Here is a 17,529-nt window from a genome sequence, read left to right as displayed (position 1 = left end):
ATAAATTCAACCACATAAATATGTTATAATAACACATTCAGTTGAAATTGGCACCTATAGACACTGAAAATCATATTCAGTGAGATATTTCCTGTAATTCCTGGCTGTGAACTGGCAGCAGTGGTGTGTTGTGGGATGGAGAGCTGACAGAAGAGAAGGAAAACATCTCTGAGCCGCAGGGGGCATGTTGACACCCGTGCTGCTGGGGTTTTATAAATCCACTGCCGGTCTGATTCGGATGGATCCGGGCTTTATAAAGCCCATTTCTGATCCTTGTGCCTCCCGGTGCTTTCAGCACTTCAGAAGTTAGATAAACTGTGCTTGATTGGGGAAACTGTCGTGTCAAAATGTTAATTACAATGAATATGATTGTCTTCAGCATCGAAATTAGCATAGCATCTGTTTTTATTGTATTGTTTTGCATAAAATCTGCATTTATTGAGCTGTGGAAAGCTGAGTGAGTGATGTCCAATTGAAACAATGCAGAATCCTGAAAAATAGATGTAGGATTTATTCAAGGAGTAATCTGGGTTTGGTACCAGTTTAAATTTGTGGCATCATTATGGTATTCTGTCATGCCATTGTTGTCTCGTGCCAATATGTAAAAAGTCTTGTGGCTACAATTTTTTTATTTAATATTTGTCACTTGAAAAGGTCATAGGTTCAGTACCCAGTGAACACACTCAGGTTATGTCTGATATAGCTCCCTATACCCTTAAATAGTGCACTATTTGAAGGGTGTCCGAAATTATAGTGCACATTATCCACTGCACTTATACAATCCCATAATTTACCGCAAATTGATGACACAAAACAGCTAGCCACTACCCCTTTACTGTAGCGCGTGCCAAATGAACTCCTGCGTCTTGACACAAGATGGCGCTCGCCTAGGGGGCGTGCACACCAAAGCTTTTACACCGGTGTATTTTTTTATGTGGTTTCCAATCGAAGTGCTTCGTTTTTCCAAAAAAGCCAGCAGCTGGCTTTGAGCTGTGGAAAGCAAAAAAGCCAGCAGCTGGCTTTTTTCCACGTTGAGGGGACGTGCACAACAAAGCTTTAACGCTCGCGGCCGGCGCATGTTTTCAATTGATTCCAATTGAAACTCTGCGTTTTAAAATAAGCCAGCAGCTAGCGGTTGTTTTCCACGCTGAAATCCGGTGCTCAGCGTTTTATCCGCGCTCGGCGCTGAGTGAAAAGCTCCGCTCGTCAATGTCAGTTCTCACACGGCCATCCAGTCACAATGGAGGAGGGGCGGGACATTACCACAGCAACCAACCGGCTCACAGCTCAAGTATCAGAGCTACCTAAGCGCTCGGCTGAAAAACAGCTGGCATTCGGCGTCCTCGGGGGGTTTACAGCCGCGTTTTAAAAGTTTTGGTGTGTCCAGCCCCTGAAAGTCGGCCCTCTGCAGTTTTTCTGCGCTAAGCACAGAGAGTTAAAAATATTCAACTTTGAGTGAAAAGCTCAGCTCGTCAATGTCAGTTCTCACACGGCCGTCCAATCACAGTTAAGGAGGGGCGGGACAAATATCACAACAACCATCCGAAGCATCGTACAACCACTGATAAACAAAGTAAAAGAATCACAGCAACCAAAGTGCTCGGCCGTGTCTGTCTGGGGTTTTTAGCCACATTTAAAAGCTTTGGTGTGCATGCCCCTTTAAGGCAGCTGTCCTCTGTGACTCTGGACACTTCTCAAGTCCCTGTCGCGCCACTCACATAGTTTAACATTAAATAACATCATATTTGTCCCAAATCGTTAGCGATTAACATTGGCTGCTAACGTATATTTTGCATTTTGAAGTAGACGCTATCTCACTAAGCTTGCGCTATTTAATGTGCAATTCCGGTTCCACAATACCTCCAAGTTGTCCTAGACGCAGCACTTCTCGTTTGGTGTGCGACCCCCTTTAGTGTTTGAATTCACTCATGCAAGTGGACTATATTAGTGAATGGGAATAGTGAATGCGAGTATAGGGAGCTTTTTCGGACACAGACATACTGATCAAATGTAGGGCTGCAAAACGATTAATCGCAACTAATCGTTTGCAAAATATTTTTTTTTTTGCATCATATATGTGTGTGTGTGTGTGTGTTCTGTGTATAATAATTATATATACAAACAGATGCAAATATATATTTAAGAAATTTACATGTGTATATACATTTTTATATTTACATATGTTGCAAAACGAGATGAATCCATTTTTTTTTTTACATTTTTGTCAAAACATGTTTATTATTATGTTATCATGTTATTATTTTGTTTTATGGTGCTACTTAGCTGTATTTTTTAAGTTATGAAGGTTTAAATCAAAACAAACCAACTGCAGTTGCATTGAAATTAATTGGAATGCACAACCAAAAAACGAACAATTAAAAAAACGGTGGTTATCTCGTTTTGCAACGAAACTCTTCATATAATTTATTATATAGTACTATATACGTAACACATATAAATATAGATTTTTTTTTTCTTAAAATTATACATGCATGTGTGTGTATTTATATAAACATAATTATTATACATAGTACACACACACACACATATATGATACAAACAAAAACTTTTATTCTGCAAACGATTAGTCGTGATTAATCGTTTTGCAGCCCTAATCAAATGTAAAGCTTGTAAGAGTGTCTGCCAAATGCATAAATGTAAACCTATTGTATTTTCTTTAGCAGTTGGCATTTATGCTACAGTTAGTGTGTAGTTTAACTTGAATTAAATCAGGACATGCTTAAAAATATTTCCAATGATAAATGAATTTGGCACCGGTTTACATTTTAAATGTGACGGTGCATTAAGTGTACATGTTTAATTATAGGTTTGTATATTGTATCTATAAGTGTTTGTATTTTGTTGACTGAGCTGATTTCTGTCTGTCTGCAGCTATACGTCGGATCTCTTCTATGACGGCAAACTGATGGCCAGTGGAAAACAGCCGCCCCATAAAGATTTTTATCCTCTCACTTTCTTCACCGCACGTGGAGAGGACGTCCAGGAGAAGAACAGCACGGCTTACTATAACAACGCTGAGGTTACTCACTTTTATCTGATCTTCATTTCAGTCTGCATGGTCTTTATGTGCTTAAATTTAAGCTTTGTATAAAATGAGTTTCGTTCAAAATTTTTCAATTATTTGCTGAATTTGGGTAGATTGGGATGCTTTTGACATTTTGACTGTATTTATCTAGACATAAATGAATAATAAGAGTTCTGTACATGGTAATGACATATCGTGAGCCTCAAACAGTAATGTTTCCTCCTCCTTATGTAAACCTTGTGCATGCAAAAGAAAACGGGCTAATCTCAACATGACGCCAACTGTGACGTTACAGTTGTGATGTATGCCCCAACATTAAATTACACATTAAATTAATTACAAAGTTACAAAGTTGTGACTGTTGAGTTAGCGCTATTTGCTAGTTAATGCTATATGCTAGCGTTTAGGCTGAAGTTCTACTATTGATGTCACATATTATTTCAATGGATTCTTTGGCACCTTTAAATGCATAATTCGTCATCGGACATGCAGCAATTCATTTGCAATTCGTATGGGATTAGGTGTTAACGTTTCTTATTTCCCATGGGGTGTTGTGTCTCCTGTGGGTCTTTAAGAAACGAATCCACTGGTGGATATCCTTAAGAGTCTGTTTTGAACTTTTGTGCTAAACAGGTTTTTGAGATCGTTGAACGTGTGGAGGAAATGAGAAAGAAGTGGCCGGTGGCCTGGGGGAAGCTGGATGAGGGGAGCATCGGGGTGGTTTCGCCCTACGCCGACCAGGTCTTCCGTATCCGAGCCGAACTTCGCAAAAAGAGGATGCACGAGGTCAGCGTGGAGAGAGTGCTCAACGTCCAGGGTGAGCAACAGATGCTGACGGGGTTAATCTTGATGAATTTAATCAATAGTCTTATTTGTGTATAGAATTGACGAAATCGCCACTGAACAAAATAAGATAATGATATATTAACCCAAATGCTCTCGAAATACTTTTGATTTAAATCCGCTTTAAGCCAATCAGAAATAACGCTTTGTTGGAAGAATCCATTGAGAGTCTGGTAACAAATGCTCATTTACAAGAAAACATCTTTAATTACTCCCTAGTATGATAGATCGTCCAAATAATGTCACTTTCTTCACAATCTTTATTTTGAAAGATGGTATATCATGGGGTAACAGCGTTATATGCAATATTCTAGTTATTAAAATGTGATTTTTTTAATTATTATTGCACTAATGACATTTTGCTTGTCAAAACTGTGATAGTGGTAGAGTAAAAGAGGTCAAGTCGAACAGACAAAAATCAGCATTTTACCGAAAATTGAAGTGTTAAAAGCTATTTCATGTTTAATTTCACATTAGATAAAAGTTTTTGTAATAGTTTTCACTCGTGTGGATTTTTGATTGATAATTTAAACCTTACATGTGAAAAGTTTGGATAGCGGATGCCGATAATGTGTTGGGTAGTGATGCTCCGATCGATCGGCCGCCGATCGTAATCGGCCGATAACGACATTAAATGACGCGATCGGCACTCGCTAAATTTGCCGATCTCATGAGCCGATTTTTCTGTTTACTTTTGTCATCATAGCGTTCCTGATACGGCTGCAATAAGAGACCATTTTACACAGTGCGAGCATTTTGTAACCTATTGCTCATGTGTGACGTGCAGATTTGGATTTCCTCTCTGCCTTTAACAGAGATATGCATATTTTCTATGAGGACGCGCGATGCGTCTTCATATCCCTATCAAACAGGGTATACAACACATCTATCGCGGACAATTGCATCCTCGTGCCTAAAGTTTATTACTTGCATTCGTTTTAAAGTTTTGAAGGTTTAAACATCCATTTTCCTCACAGCTGCTCTTGTTTGCGGACTACGAGGACGCGCTCTGGTCCTCAGCGCAATGCGTCTTCACATCAGCGTATGCAACACATATCTATCGCGGACAATTGCATCCTCATGCCGAAAGTTTATTACTGGCATTCGTTTTAAAGTTTTGAAGGTTTAAACTTCCATTTTCCTCACAGCTGCTCTTGTTTGCGGAAACCCGCCGCACGCATACACAGCAGCCTGTCATCAGTGCACGTGAAGAGAATGATCTCTCCCACGTCTTAAAGCTACAGTATCCTAATTCATCTCTCAATAAAATTACTCTGTGCTCATCAGTGAAAAACTGTTGTACTTCATACGAATGCGTGTATATTTAATTCATACAGTAAAGACTGTGAAGTGTTTTATTTTAATCACTTTTAACAGACATAAACCTTTTTAAAGGCATATTACATTTCTCTTTGCAAGAAGAAATATTTGTTGTGATTATTTATTTGATTCTCTTATTAAAAAAATAATACCCCTAATTTATAGGTAATTTCATTTCTACAAATGGTGCAAACTCTGCTAGATTATAGTTAAAAGATTCCAATTCCTCTGCCATTCTGTGATCGGCACTGATCGGCAGATCATGATTTTGGTGATCGGTAATCGGTGATCGGCCCCAAAAATGCTGATCGGAGCATCTCTAGTGTTGGGCCAAAGCAAGGCAGAGAGAGACAGCAAGTTTACCTGTCAGTATTTCAGCCAGCTATTTGTGTTTATTTTTTCAGAGATGAGCTGCTGTCCTGCTGGTTTCATTAGAAAAACCAGATTGCTTTGTGCATAATTGATAATGTTTGACAGTTCGGCCCGTTGCGTTGAAATCACGTTTTTACAGGATGGGGAAATTCCTCATCCGGCCCAGAGATGAATCTAAATGAATTACCTGATTCATGTTCAACCGACTGCAAATCTCAGCTGTACATCCAAAAATTTGAGGACTTTATCAGCAGAGACAGTCTGTATATTTCATATGTTCAGTCATTGTATGCGAGACTCCCCCGATTGCATGTATTTACAGCTCTTTTCAAGTCCATATGGACCCTATTTTCATTACATTACTTTTCTTATTATGTGTGTTCGCTGCATTGGTGGATGCTACTCCAGTTTGTGAACTTTGCTGTTTGCTTATCGGCTGATGTCACCTTGTCAATGTGAGCAGGTGTTTAAAGGCACACCATGGAACTTTTTGGCCACTAGGTGGTGCTAGACATGTATTTTTCACGTCTAGTGACCCTAGAGGCCACAAACACCGCAGCACTGTCGCAAAGGAAAAGAAGACAACTCTTTAGGTCACAAAGTGTCATATGAATATAATTTCATGGGTTTAATTTTATTTCAAACGCCAAAGGATCGCGCAGCTCACGTTTACAAGCCAGTTGTAACGGTGGACGCTTGGTTAAAGTTTATATTAAAAAAAATTGCCTCAAAGGGGAATCGAACCTGGATCGCCCGTGTCCTAGGTCCATGACGCCACCACGGCGCCACAATGTCACGTGATATAAGTCTCTCTCTAAACTCTCCAAGTAGCCTCCAATAAAATTCATGTAAAAAATAGTGTTTGGGCGCCAGACAGGACTTATATATGCAAGCATTATAACATTACTTACTAGTACAAAAGCATGAGGGCCAAGTCAGCATCGGTCTAAAACCCCTCCTCCTCCTTTAGTTCACGCCTGCGAGCGAACGCTGGACCAGTATTGATCCTCGTCCTTCTTTTTATTCTGTCACTCTCCCGTTTTCTCTTTCTGGTCTCCTCCGACAAAACCTTGGGTTTCTTTTTCTTAGTTGCTGCTTCGGCCATGACTAAAACATCAGGAAAATTAATAGTTGCGAATTTGAGGAAGTGACGTATGCCGTAAAGCAAATTTTTGTAGTTTTTTGTTTTGTGCTCGGGTTACTACCCGAAACCCCAAGTTTAAAAGTACGAGTAAAAGCGATACAGACCCCATCAGGATATGGTAGACATGTCATTCAACCTATTTTAAGTCGATGTACCCTCACAAGGGTATTGAAAATATATTATGAAGGTTGAAAAAAATCTTGATAATTTACTCACCCCCATGCCATCCAAGATGTTTGTCTTTCTTTGTTCAGTCGAGAATAAATTAGGTTTTTGTGTAAAACGTTCCAGGATTTGTCTCAATATAAAAGACTTTATTGGACCCCAACAGTTTACAGTTTCAATGCAGCTTCAAAGGGCTCTAAACCAGGAGTCTTCAACGTTTTTTGGGTCGGGGACCCCTTAGATGAGAGAGGCATGGAGCAGGGACCCCCTAATACTAAATGTGTAAAACAGAGATATTTAAGTAAGCAGTAAGGTACAAGAGGCTGCCTTTTCGTATTAGGCACAACGCAAAGTGAAGTAAAGTACAACTGATGACCAATCAGAATCAAGGACTGGAACTATTTTATAAATAGAAACAAACCATATTGTCACACAGCCATACTATATTAACATGCATAATTTTTTTTGTTAAAGTAGATTTAGTTTTTATATTAATATAATAATAATAATAATAATATTATATTATTTTAAGGTATTTGCAGTGTAATATATTTTCATTTTACTGTGAATTGGACAAGGGCTTTCAGTTTATAAAGATGACTGATCATGGTGAATGGCACAAAGACTGTCTATTTTGGTGGGGATAGAGGTTGTGCTAGTTTATAATTTTGAGGTCTGTTGGCTTTTCTCTTGTATCATCATTGTCACGAGTTTGAGTAACGCAGGTTTATTTTCTGTATAGCTTCATAACAGACTCAGGAGAACAACATGCAACGAGTCCGAGCGCATCTCTTTGGGGCAACTTTTTAAGAGGCGGATTTCAACCTGACTATGAATCTTGCACAAAGAACCATCGCGGCGCGCGTTTCATTCGTTTTTAAATGCGAGCGATAGTTTTGTCACAGTTTAAAATGCCGACGCGGTGTGGTGCCATTTGCCTGTTGAATTAGCGCTTTAAATCTGAACCGCGTGAAACAGCCGTCCAAGTTCAGAAATAAATATAGATGAGACAATGTCGCACTGATTCTAAAAATGACATTCTGAAAGAAAGACACACATAAGATTTACCTGTTTTATGATGACTTTTCTGTCGCTATTGCTGCTTCCTGAGTGGACATTTATAATCTTTAGATATTTATTTTGGTCCGCTGTCTAAACTGAACGCGCGCCTTCAAACCTATGCGGCCACGCACATGCACAACTTAAAGGGGACATGTAACATTTTGTACATATATTTTATGTTTTAAGCAAAAAATAGCTTGTCATTAAACATCATTTGGCGGACCCCCTGCAGTTCCGTCACGGACCCCCTGGGGGCCGCGGACCCCCGGGTGAAGACCCATGCTCTAAACGATCCCAAACGAGACATAAGAGTCTCATTTAGCGAAGCGATCGTCATTTTCGACAATAAAAATAAGCAAACACAACTTCTCCTCTCACTAGCTGTATGACGTGCCAGCGCAACCTTACGTACTGCGTAATCGGGTCAATCACGTGGGGTGGTAGTTTTGCATACGTCTTGCGTGACCTTTCGACTTGATTACGTAATACATAAGGTCACGCTGCCGCATCACACGGCTAGCCCAAGACGAGAAGTTGTGGTGGGTGGTGAGTAAATTATCAGGATTATTTTCTTAAAGGTCCTGTTCTTCCTGTGTTTTTGAAGCTTTGATTGTGTTTACGGTGCCCAATATAACACGTATTCTTGTTTGTACGCAGTATTTTTCACAAAATGTACTTATCTGTATAGCGCTGTTTTCACTGTCTTCAAAACGTGTGATGTCTTCCTTGTCCTATGAAGTCCCTCCTTCAGAAATACGTATCGAGTTCTGATTGTGTAGTTTGTTTAGTGTGTTGTGATTCGCTTGCCGTTAGCTTAGCTGGCAACTGACGTATTCCTGTGGGCGGAGTTTAGTCAGAAAAACTGTTCTAGTGACGTCATTAAAGCAGGAAGTAGAGGGCTGAAGTCCAAACTGGACGTTCGCTGTAGGCTTTGAAAGAAAATCTATCGCCTGGCAGTCAACTTTGAGCTTTATCATTTTATAGGTGTTATTTATGCTATTATAGCAACATTACACACTAACTAGGGTTTAAAAAATGGGAACAGGGAGAACGTGACCTTTAAGAAAATGTATTTCTTTAATGTTAACCAATAGTCCTATATAGAAAGCTACAGGGGTGATTTATTTTTGTAGGTCAGCTTGATATTAGCTTTGCATGGGTTCCCTCGGCAAAAAGTCAATGAGGTTTTTCTATATGCGTTTTTATTATGACAAAAATAAGATTATGATACTTACATGTTTTTTTTCACATATAATATATACATTTTCAAATGCATTTACTTGAAATGAAAAACGAATAATGCCGCGATCACTCGACTTCAGCGAGCATCAGCCTTTTATACATGACTCTCCATCTGTCTGTAGGTAAGCAGTTTCGCGTGCTGTTCCTGAGCACCGTTCGCACCCGTCACACCTGTAAACACAAGCAGACGGCCATCAAGAGGAAGGAGCAGATGGTGGAGGACTCCACTGAAGACCTGGACTACGGCTTTCTGTCCAACTACAAGCTACTCAACACCGCCATCACTCGAGCTCAGTCCCTGGTGGCCGTGGTGGGAGACCCCATAGCGCTCTGCTCGGTGGGACGCTGCAGGTAATCAGATGCTTTAAAACAGACTCTGTGATTTGAATTAATGCATGACAGTATGTTAAAAAAGTCACTTATTAAAGTATGAACTACACAAGTGATGCTCGTCTGTGCAAAACTGGACGCAACAGTATCAGGGCGTTTGGAGGTGGTGGTTGTCCAAACACGCAGTCTCACGCCCAAATGTGTAGACTGATAGATAAACCGTTCACGTAGATCTCTTCACTGCCGTGAAAGAAAATGAAAAACTGCTTCACCCAGATCGAGATCAGATTTCTTGCTATGTGCTTAATTCTTGTTTCATATTGTAAATGTTTGCTTTGGCTCCCTAATCACACGTATTCATGTGCTGAAAATTCAAACTCTGCGTGAATGAGCATTTGGTTTGTTGGTCAACTTGTTTTGAACGTGTAAACGGGTAGTGGTGAGTACCTGTATAGTCGAGTTCCCATGATGCACTGCAACCTTTCAGCCCTTGACTGCCGCTCTCCTAACGCATGGATGATGCAGGAGAGACTTCAAATCATTTGACATCTCTCTTCAGGGTTTCTATTTAATAGATGGCGTGAAGCAAATGCACTTGCACCCTCTCAACCACAGCATGAAGTTATTTGTTAAGTGTGCTAGCAGAGACTGCGTTATTATGAGGATGGTTCGGTAACTGGTGATTGGCTGATTCACCTTTTCGATGTGGATTCGTAAGATCTCTCTTTGCTGTTTCAGTTCACTTGCATCTGCCATTAGTTGTGATGTCACTGGCTTTATGTGACCACTCTATTTAAGAGCTGCTGTATCTATTCATATTTGTTCTGGTTTGGATATAATTGATTCATTTCAGTTTGATTTAGGCCTAATGCATGTGGCATCACGTTGAATTGGTGGCAAATCAGTTTAGTTGGTTACATACATTTTGCATTTATATTTATTCTTTGCTTTTAAATGTTTATGTTGTTTGTGAGTTATGTATTCTATATCTTAAGAGCAATGATTCCCACAATGCAGTGCGTTTCCCTTTTCCCAAACACCTCCATGGTAAAGTAACACCCTCAACATAATTTTACGTGGATCTCTTTGAGACAATAGTATCTCACTACTATGGTAATGCAGTACTGTCAGTTAGTGGCTGTGGGCGGGGCTTTGTTGGTCTGATGTCACATTGATAAGAAAATCAGAATGGCACGTCTAATGAGACTACTTTGGTTTAATGGGGATTGAGTGGGCGTTTTTTGGTTGGGTGGTTGTAACAACACACTGCCAATACACATTTATGTCCAAACACCTTTTAAAGGTGCAGTGTGTAAATTTTAGCGGTATCTAGTGGTGAGGTTGCGAATTGCAACCTATGGTTCAATTCACTGCTCACCCCTTGTTTTTGAAACGCATGGAGAAGCAACGGTAGTCGCCACCAGACAAACATGTCATCTTCGGAGACAACTTTGTAAAAAATTTGTCCGTTAAGGGCTTCTGTAGAAACATGGTGGCACAAAATGGCAACTTCCATTGTAAGGGGACCCTCAGTATGTAGATAAAAACGTCGTTTTAAGATAATAAAAACATAACGGGTCATTATGAAAGGTCTTAATACACCCCATGATAATATAGTTTTGCATATTATTTGCAATTCTGTCAAGAGATCCTTTTAAAAATTACAGACTGCACCTTTAAAAGTGGATTTTGCATAATATGTGCCCTTTAACACAATACCAGTAATGGGTTAAAAATACAAAACAATATTTTTTTGTATCGTTTTTAGTTTTATATCTGCATTATAAAAGTTGCCAAAAATACTCCAAAATATTTTCTTTGACAAATGTTTATTAAAATGCATACTGTTATCGTTTTTTTTTATAAATAGAGTTTTCATATCATTTTTTTAATATCTGAAATCTAATAACAAAACATTAGCTATAAGTAATGATGTTTCTAGCAGGTCTGTTTGTTTCCTCATGACCTTTGAACTTCTGTATTTAGACTCGTGTGTTTGTGTGTGTGTGCTGTGTGTGTTGCTGTTAGGTGGTGTCGGGCAATCTGTCTGTCTGTCTGTTTGTGTATGTGTTTGTTTGTATGTATGTGTTGACACTCCCTCAGAGTGCTGTCTGTCACTTCGCTAGCAGCCCGCTGCTCCATCGGCTCTATCCTCCCTAGCTGCAGCTCCCTTGTCTCTATGGAGACAGACTCGCAACAACCAATCGGCAAAGCCTGGCCAAAGGAAATGTCAAGCCGAAGGGCCTGGCAATTAAATCTGTGTGTGTGCAATGAAGACGCGATGCTCTGTGTGTTTAACAGAACTCAGTCATCTAAACATTGCACTTATGACTCACCTGATGATCAATTCACACCAAGAGCTATTATAGCTTGAATCAAAATGTTTATTTCCTGAGATGTGACCAGTATTCTGGGAAAAACAGATAAGTTTTATTGCCTTAATATCTAGAGAACAACTATAAGTAACTCATCATAAGTTGATTTTCCTCAAAAATGAAACATCCCAACACATGAGTTAACTGATAGCTCCACCCCTTTAGAGTTTTACTTTTCTGGCTTTTATTCACCTTTTTTACAATTATTACTACTTTTTTATTTACATTTATGAATTTGTTAGACACTTTTATCAGAAGTGCATTTGTAAATGTGTTCCCTGTAATCAGACCCATGACTTTTGCTCTTGTAATGCAAAGTTTTACCAAATAGAGCCACGGGGATACTATTTGCATTATCATCCTTACTGAAAGACAAGCTAGGCTCCCAGGTTATAGTTGGTTAAGCTGGTGTAGCAGGCTGGTTTTAGCTGTTCAGGCTGGAAGACTAGCTTAACTAGCTTTGCCAGTCTAGGACAACCATCTTAAACCAGCCTGCTACACCAGCTTACCCAACTAAAACCAGCCTAGGTAGGTTGGCTGGTTTCAATTGGTCTCTGAGCTGCTTAAGCTGATGTAGCAGGCTAGTTTTAGAGGAGTTTTGGGCACTTTTTAGCTGTTCAGGCTAGAAGACCAGCTGAACTAGCTTTGCCAGTCTGGGGCAACCATCTTCAACCAGCTACTTCCATATTAGACCAGCCAAGCTGGCCGAGCTTCCAGCCTGGTCAAGCTGCTTAAACTGGTGTAGCAGGTTAGTTTTAGAGGTGTTTTGGGCACTTTTTTAGCTGTTCGGGCTGGAAGACCATCCTGATCAAGCTTAAAACCAACTTTACTTAGCGCTGCCAGGCTGGAGCGACATCTGAAACCAGCTTAGCCAAGCTGCTTAGCTTCCAGCCTGACCAGCTAAGACAAGCTAAAAGTGTCAAACCCCTCGAAAACCAGCCTGCTTACCCAGCTAAAACCAGCCTAAGTAGGTTGGCTTGTTTTAATTGGTCTCTTAGCTACTTAAGCTGGTGCAGCAGGCTAGTTTTAGAGGTGTTTTGGGCACTTTTTTAGCTGTTCGGGCTGGAAGACCATCCTGATCAAGCTTAAAACCAACTTTACTTAGCGCTGCCAGGCTGGGACGACATCTGAAACCAGCTTAGCCAAGTTGGCGCAAGCTTTCTGCCTGGTCAAGCTGGTTTAAACTGGTGGGTCAAATGGTCTTCCACCTAAGACCAGCTATAAGTGTCAAACCCCTTTAGTTTTGCTACACCAGCTTACCCAGCTAAAACCAGTCTAAGTAGGTTGGCTGGTTTAAACTGGTCTCTTAGCAGCTTAAGCTGGTGTAGCACGCTAGTTTTTAGCACTTTTTAGCTGGTCAGGCTGAGAGACCATCCTGACCAAGCTCAGAGACCAGCTTTACTGCCTTTGCCAGGCTGGGATGACATCTTAAACCAGCTACTTCCATCTGAAACCAGCTTAGCCAAGCTGGCCGAGCTTCCAGCCTGGTCAAGCTGGTTTAAGCTGGTCTTTCAACCTGACCAGCTAACTCCAGCTAAAACCAGCCTAAGCAGGTTGGCTGGTTTTAGCTGGTTTCCCAGACTCGTTTTAGCTGCTTAAGCTGGTCTAGCAGGCTGTTATTAGTGGAGTTTTGGGCACTTTTATCTGGTTTTAGCAGGTTAGGCTGAGAGACCATCTTGACCAAGCTGGGAGACCAGCTTAACTAGCTTTGCCAGGCTTGGATGACCATCTTAAACAAGCTAAGACCAGCCAACCGAGCTTCTAGCCTGATCAAGCTGGTTTAAGCTGGTGGGTCAGCTGATCTTCCAGCCTGACTAGCTCAGACAAGATAAAAGTGTCTAAAACCCTCTTTAAAACCAGCCTGCTACCTGCTTTTCCATCTTAGGCAGGTTTAAGCTGGTATTATATATATTTTTTATAATATAATATCTTTCTCTTTTAGATTTTTGCTGCAAAGTATGACCAGGATGTGTTTTTTGAGATTCAGCCACTTGCCTGTGATAGAAGAGACTTTTTTTATCTGCACTTCTAGTTGTCTGTTAACTACAAGCTGTTTTGCGTGTAATTGGGTCTGTCACTGTATCTTCAGCCTTGTCATCTCCTGATCTCGCTGTTGATTATTTCAATCAGTTCTGCTTCCTCAAGGTCTCGTCACATTATCTGAAATGAGCGCTGCTGTCTAAGGAAGGGGTGGGGGTCGGAAAGCATTGCTTGCGATGTCGCCGCGTATTGCGAGCACTAACTCAACTTAATGTCTCGGCTGTCTGTTGCTGATATTGCCTGTGTTGTTGTTGTTTGTGATATTGTGAAATTTTTTAACTCTGCTGGGATCAGGACAAATTTCCCGACAGGGATATTGAAGGTCTATTCTGTCTGCTACGTCTCTGCTCGAGTTGTTGCTATAGAGATTCGCACAATGAGTTGACAGAGCAATATCAAGTGTGTTAAGCCTTATCACGCTGCCAAATTAATATCAGTTATTCTCCCCCTTATGTAGCTGAGGTATTTTATTATATCTCAACAATAGCATGGATCACGTCTTTTAAACATATGTGCCAGATGCTTTCTGGTAATAAACTAATACATCATCCAGGCGGATGAATATGCCAATATTTTGCTGTTCGAGACTATTGACATAACTGTGTCCGCTTTGCCGATTAACTTTATTTCCCATATGTATGTTTCAACAGCAGATATCATTGTCAACAGTTAATAATCTGTTCTGAAGGAACATCAATATCATAAATGTTGATCAACTAAACTGCATGAATGATGGCGTAATGTCAAACTTAATAGGACAGAGCTGCTCTTTTGGCATACTGAAAACCATACACTGATCTGTTTTACCAAATAGACACATCTAGAAATGTGTTGACATGAAACACTAGACACAATTTTCAGTAGTCGCACTAAAAAGCACTAAAATAAAACAGGCCTTATTATCATTTTTTTGCTTTTGACCCATGTAGTCATAATAAATAATAAGCAATAGCAAAAATAAATACAGCAGAATAAACATACAAATAAAGTAATAATTTTAGATTGATCTAACAATACTGTACTTTTGTAGGTACAGAAACTAAATAGTTATTTATTTTATTTTATTCTTAACACCATATCAGCACAAACGTCTATATTCATGGCAAACACAAATAATTACAACAATCAGAATGTAAATTGAAAGCAATTAAATGTAAAGTAATACTGGATTGCATAGTCTTCCGTATAGAAATTAAATATAGACAAAAAAGTAAATTGGTCAATAACAGTAAGTGATTTTTATTTTTCCGTTGTTTTTTTATTTATTTATTTTGTTAAGAACCCGTGTAATAAAATATCATAATTCAATTTGTCCACAAAAACAATATCAGTATCAATAAAAGTTCATGCATAATTCTTGTAAACAATATCATTATGTTTCAAAAGGACTGGGTCAGTGTATGTTTTGATAATCATTATGAATCTGATCTCTAACAAAAGTCTTAACAAAAAATGCAATTATTTGAGCTTTTTGCTTATCTCATTCCTCGCCAGCCTTTTTTTTTTAAAGTTGCCCACCAGCATTTTTTTTGTGTTTTTTACAAAAGTTTCACAAAATGCCTTCCAGGAAATGTTTCTTCTAAAAATACATAAACATACAAATATATCAAATGAAAGAACAGACCCTCGGCTTTCAAACAAACAATAAACAAACAAACAAAACAGGGAAAAAAACTTTTTATCCTATCAAGATTTTTTCTCTGCTTATGAACTCTTAAATATCGGTAATTTTTCAAAAAAAAAATATATATATATATTATAAAAAGCTGAATTAATTGCATTTTTGTGAAGGAATTTTGTAAGAGATCAGATTCAGAACGATTATCAAAACATACACAGAGTTTAAAATTAGTAAATAACATTTTGACTTCATTTTTTTTTTTGTAAATTGGGTAAGTGCGCCATCTAGTGGTATTTCAAATTAACATAAAAGTTCATTAGGAACGTTTTTATGCAAATGTTTTCTCTTAATTGATGAGATAACTCGTCAATGGCAGGGAAAGAGTTAAATGTAGGGGTGTAACGATTCATCGTGCAAATGCGCGTTTTCTCAATGAATGAATTTGAATGAATTACGGTGAAATCCCCGCACATCCGAACGCCAGAGGGCGCTCTCATGCAGAAACTCCCTTTGTGCCACACAAGAAGTAGCATTACAAACGCTATTCCAGGAAATGTCTACACATGAATATTTATACGCTGTTCTTCAAATTATTTCAGGTATTTTCATGATAATAAGGAATATTTTGAATGATTTTGTTTAACGAGTGTTGCTTTTTTAAATGCACGTTATAAACGACTCCGACTCATAATGATTTTAGATTGATAAGGACTTCCTACCGACCAAATGCCGTAATACAGGCACAAGCTGTGCATAAAACAAAGAATCGCAGCCTTGCAATTCAGAATCGATTTCAGACAGGCATTTTTAATGAGGACCGCGATTGAATCGTGATTGAATCGTTACATCCCTACTTAAATGTGTTATTTTTGGAAAAACATACCCATATTTGAGAGGTGATTAAAAGAGAACAAATGAAGATAGGATTTTTTATGTTTTGTTTGTTTGTTTGGGGGCAGAGGGTCTGTTCTTTCGGTTGATGTATTGTATGTTTGTATATTTTGAGCAACACCAAAGAGTTTTTTTTACCTTAAAATAACGTTTCCAAAAAAGTTTCAATCGTTCATCCACTCGAAACAGGGTGACCGACACTTTCACATTCGCTTTGCAGCCTTCTATCGGCCAAAACCGCACTAAAGAAGTTTCCAACCGTCGGGTCGCGGTCCTGCAGTTCGAGTGAAAACTACAAAAACTTGCTTTACGGCAGACCTACAATCCAATCAGAGCCAGCTTTGCTGCAGTAGGCTAAATTATTTACGACAGTGGTAATGGACAATTCCGCTTCCAACCTGTAGGGGAAGCAAAGAGCAAAAACTCTTTAGTGTTGCTTTAAAGGAGAACATTTTCCTGGAAGGGATTTTGTGAAAATCACAAAAAATGCTTGATGGCAACTTTAAAAAAAAAAAGGCTGTTGCGAAATGTGTTAACTTATTATTTCAATGCATTTTTTGGCACCTTTAAAGAGTTACAATACCTCTCTTAGTTTTTTTCTCAGAGCCAGAGAAGATCAGCTGCTAAAAATCATAGCAACCTAACATCTCCAGATTTGTGTCTCTCAGTGGAGGTCTAAGATTTATGTCACCGAAGTCGGTTAGGAAGAGAATCTGTAATATTTCAACTTCCATGTGTCACTTTAGGGGCTTTGTCGCTCACCCATGTGATCAGATTTGGATCTTAAATTGTGTGATTTATATTTTGATTCAATACACTGATATGCAGTGGTGCACAAACTGTTTTCACACTCGACCGAGTCAGTAACTGAAGTATCTGAATGCATGTGATGTCTCATATTGTTCGACATGTGTCCCAGTTGTTGTCAGCCTCGTCCTACTTGCCGTTTTAATAATGAATGTTTTTCTGTCTTGGGAAATCAGATTGGGTGGAATTGTTTGGTCTGTGTATTTATCATGTTGTTGGAGATCGACTCACAAAATAAACCTTAAGCTCTTAAACCTCGGTCGAACAATAA

General features: G+C 39.2%; 1 protein-coding gene across 2 annotated transcripts in view; it reads left to right on the top strand.

Annotated features, from left to right (window-relative positions):
- The window catches only part of helz (helicase with zinc finger), an 81,114-nt gene that overhangs the window by 40,472 nt on the left and 23,113 nt on the right, over positions 1-17,529 (top strand). For both annotated transcript variants that reach the window (XM_073856838.1, XM_073856837.1), the window contains exons 19-21: positions 2,893-3,040; positions 3,680-3,863; positions 9,317-9,545. In XM_073856838.1, coding sequence (XP_073712939.1) covers positions 2,893-3,040; positions 3,680-3,863; positions 9,317-9,545 — 561 coding nt within the window. The remainder of the gene's footprint in view (positions 1-2,892; positions 3,041-3,679; positions 3,864-9,316; positions 9,546-17,529) is intronic.

Source organism: Misgurnus anguillicaudatus, chromosome 19, assembly GCF_027580225.2.
Source record: "Misgurnus anguillicaudatus chromosome 19, ASM2758022v2, whole genome shotgun sequence".
NCBI classification, from domain to species: Eukaryota; Metazoa; Chordata; class Actinopteri; order Cypriniformes; family Cobitidae; genus Misgurnus; species Misgurnus anguillicaudatus.
This window is presented reverse-complemented; position numbering and strand designations above follow the sequence as displayed.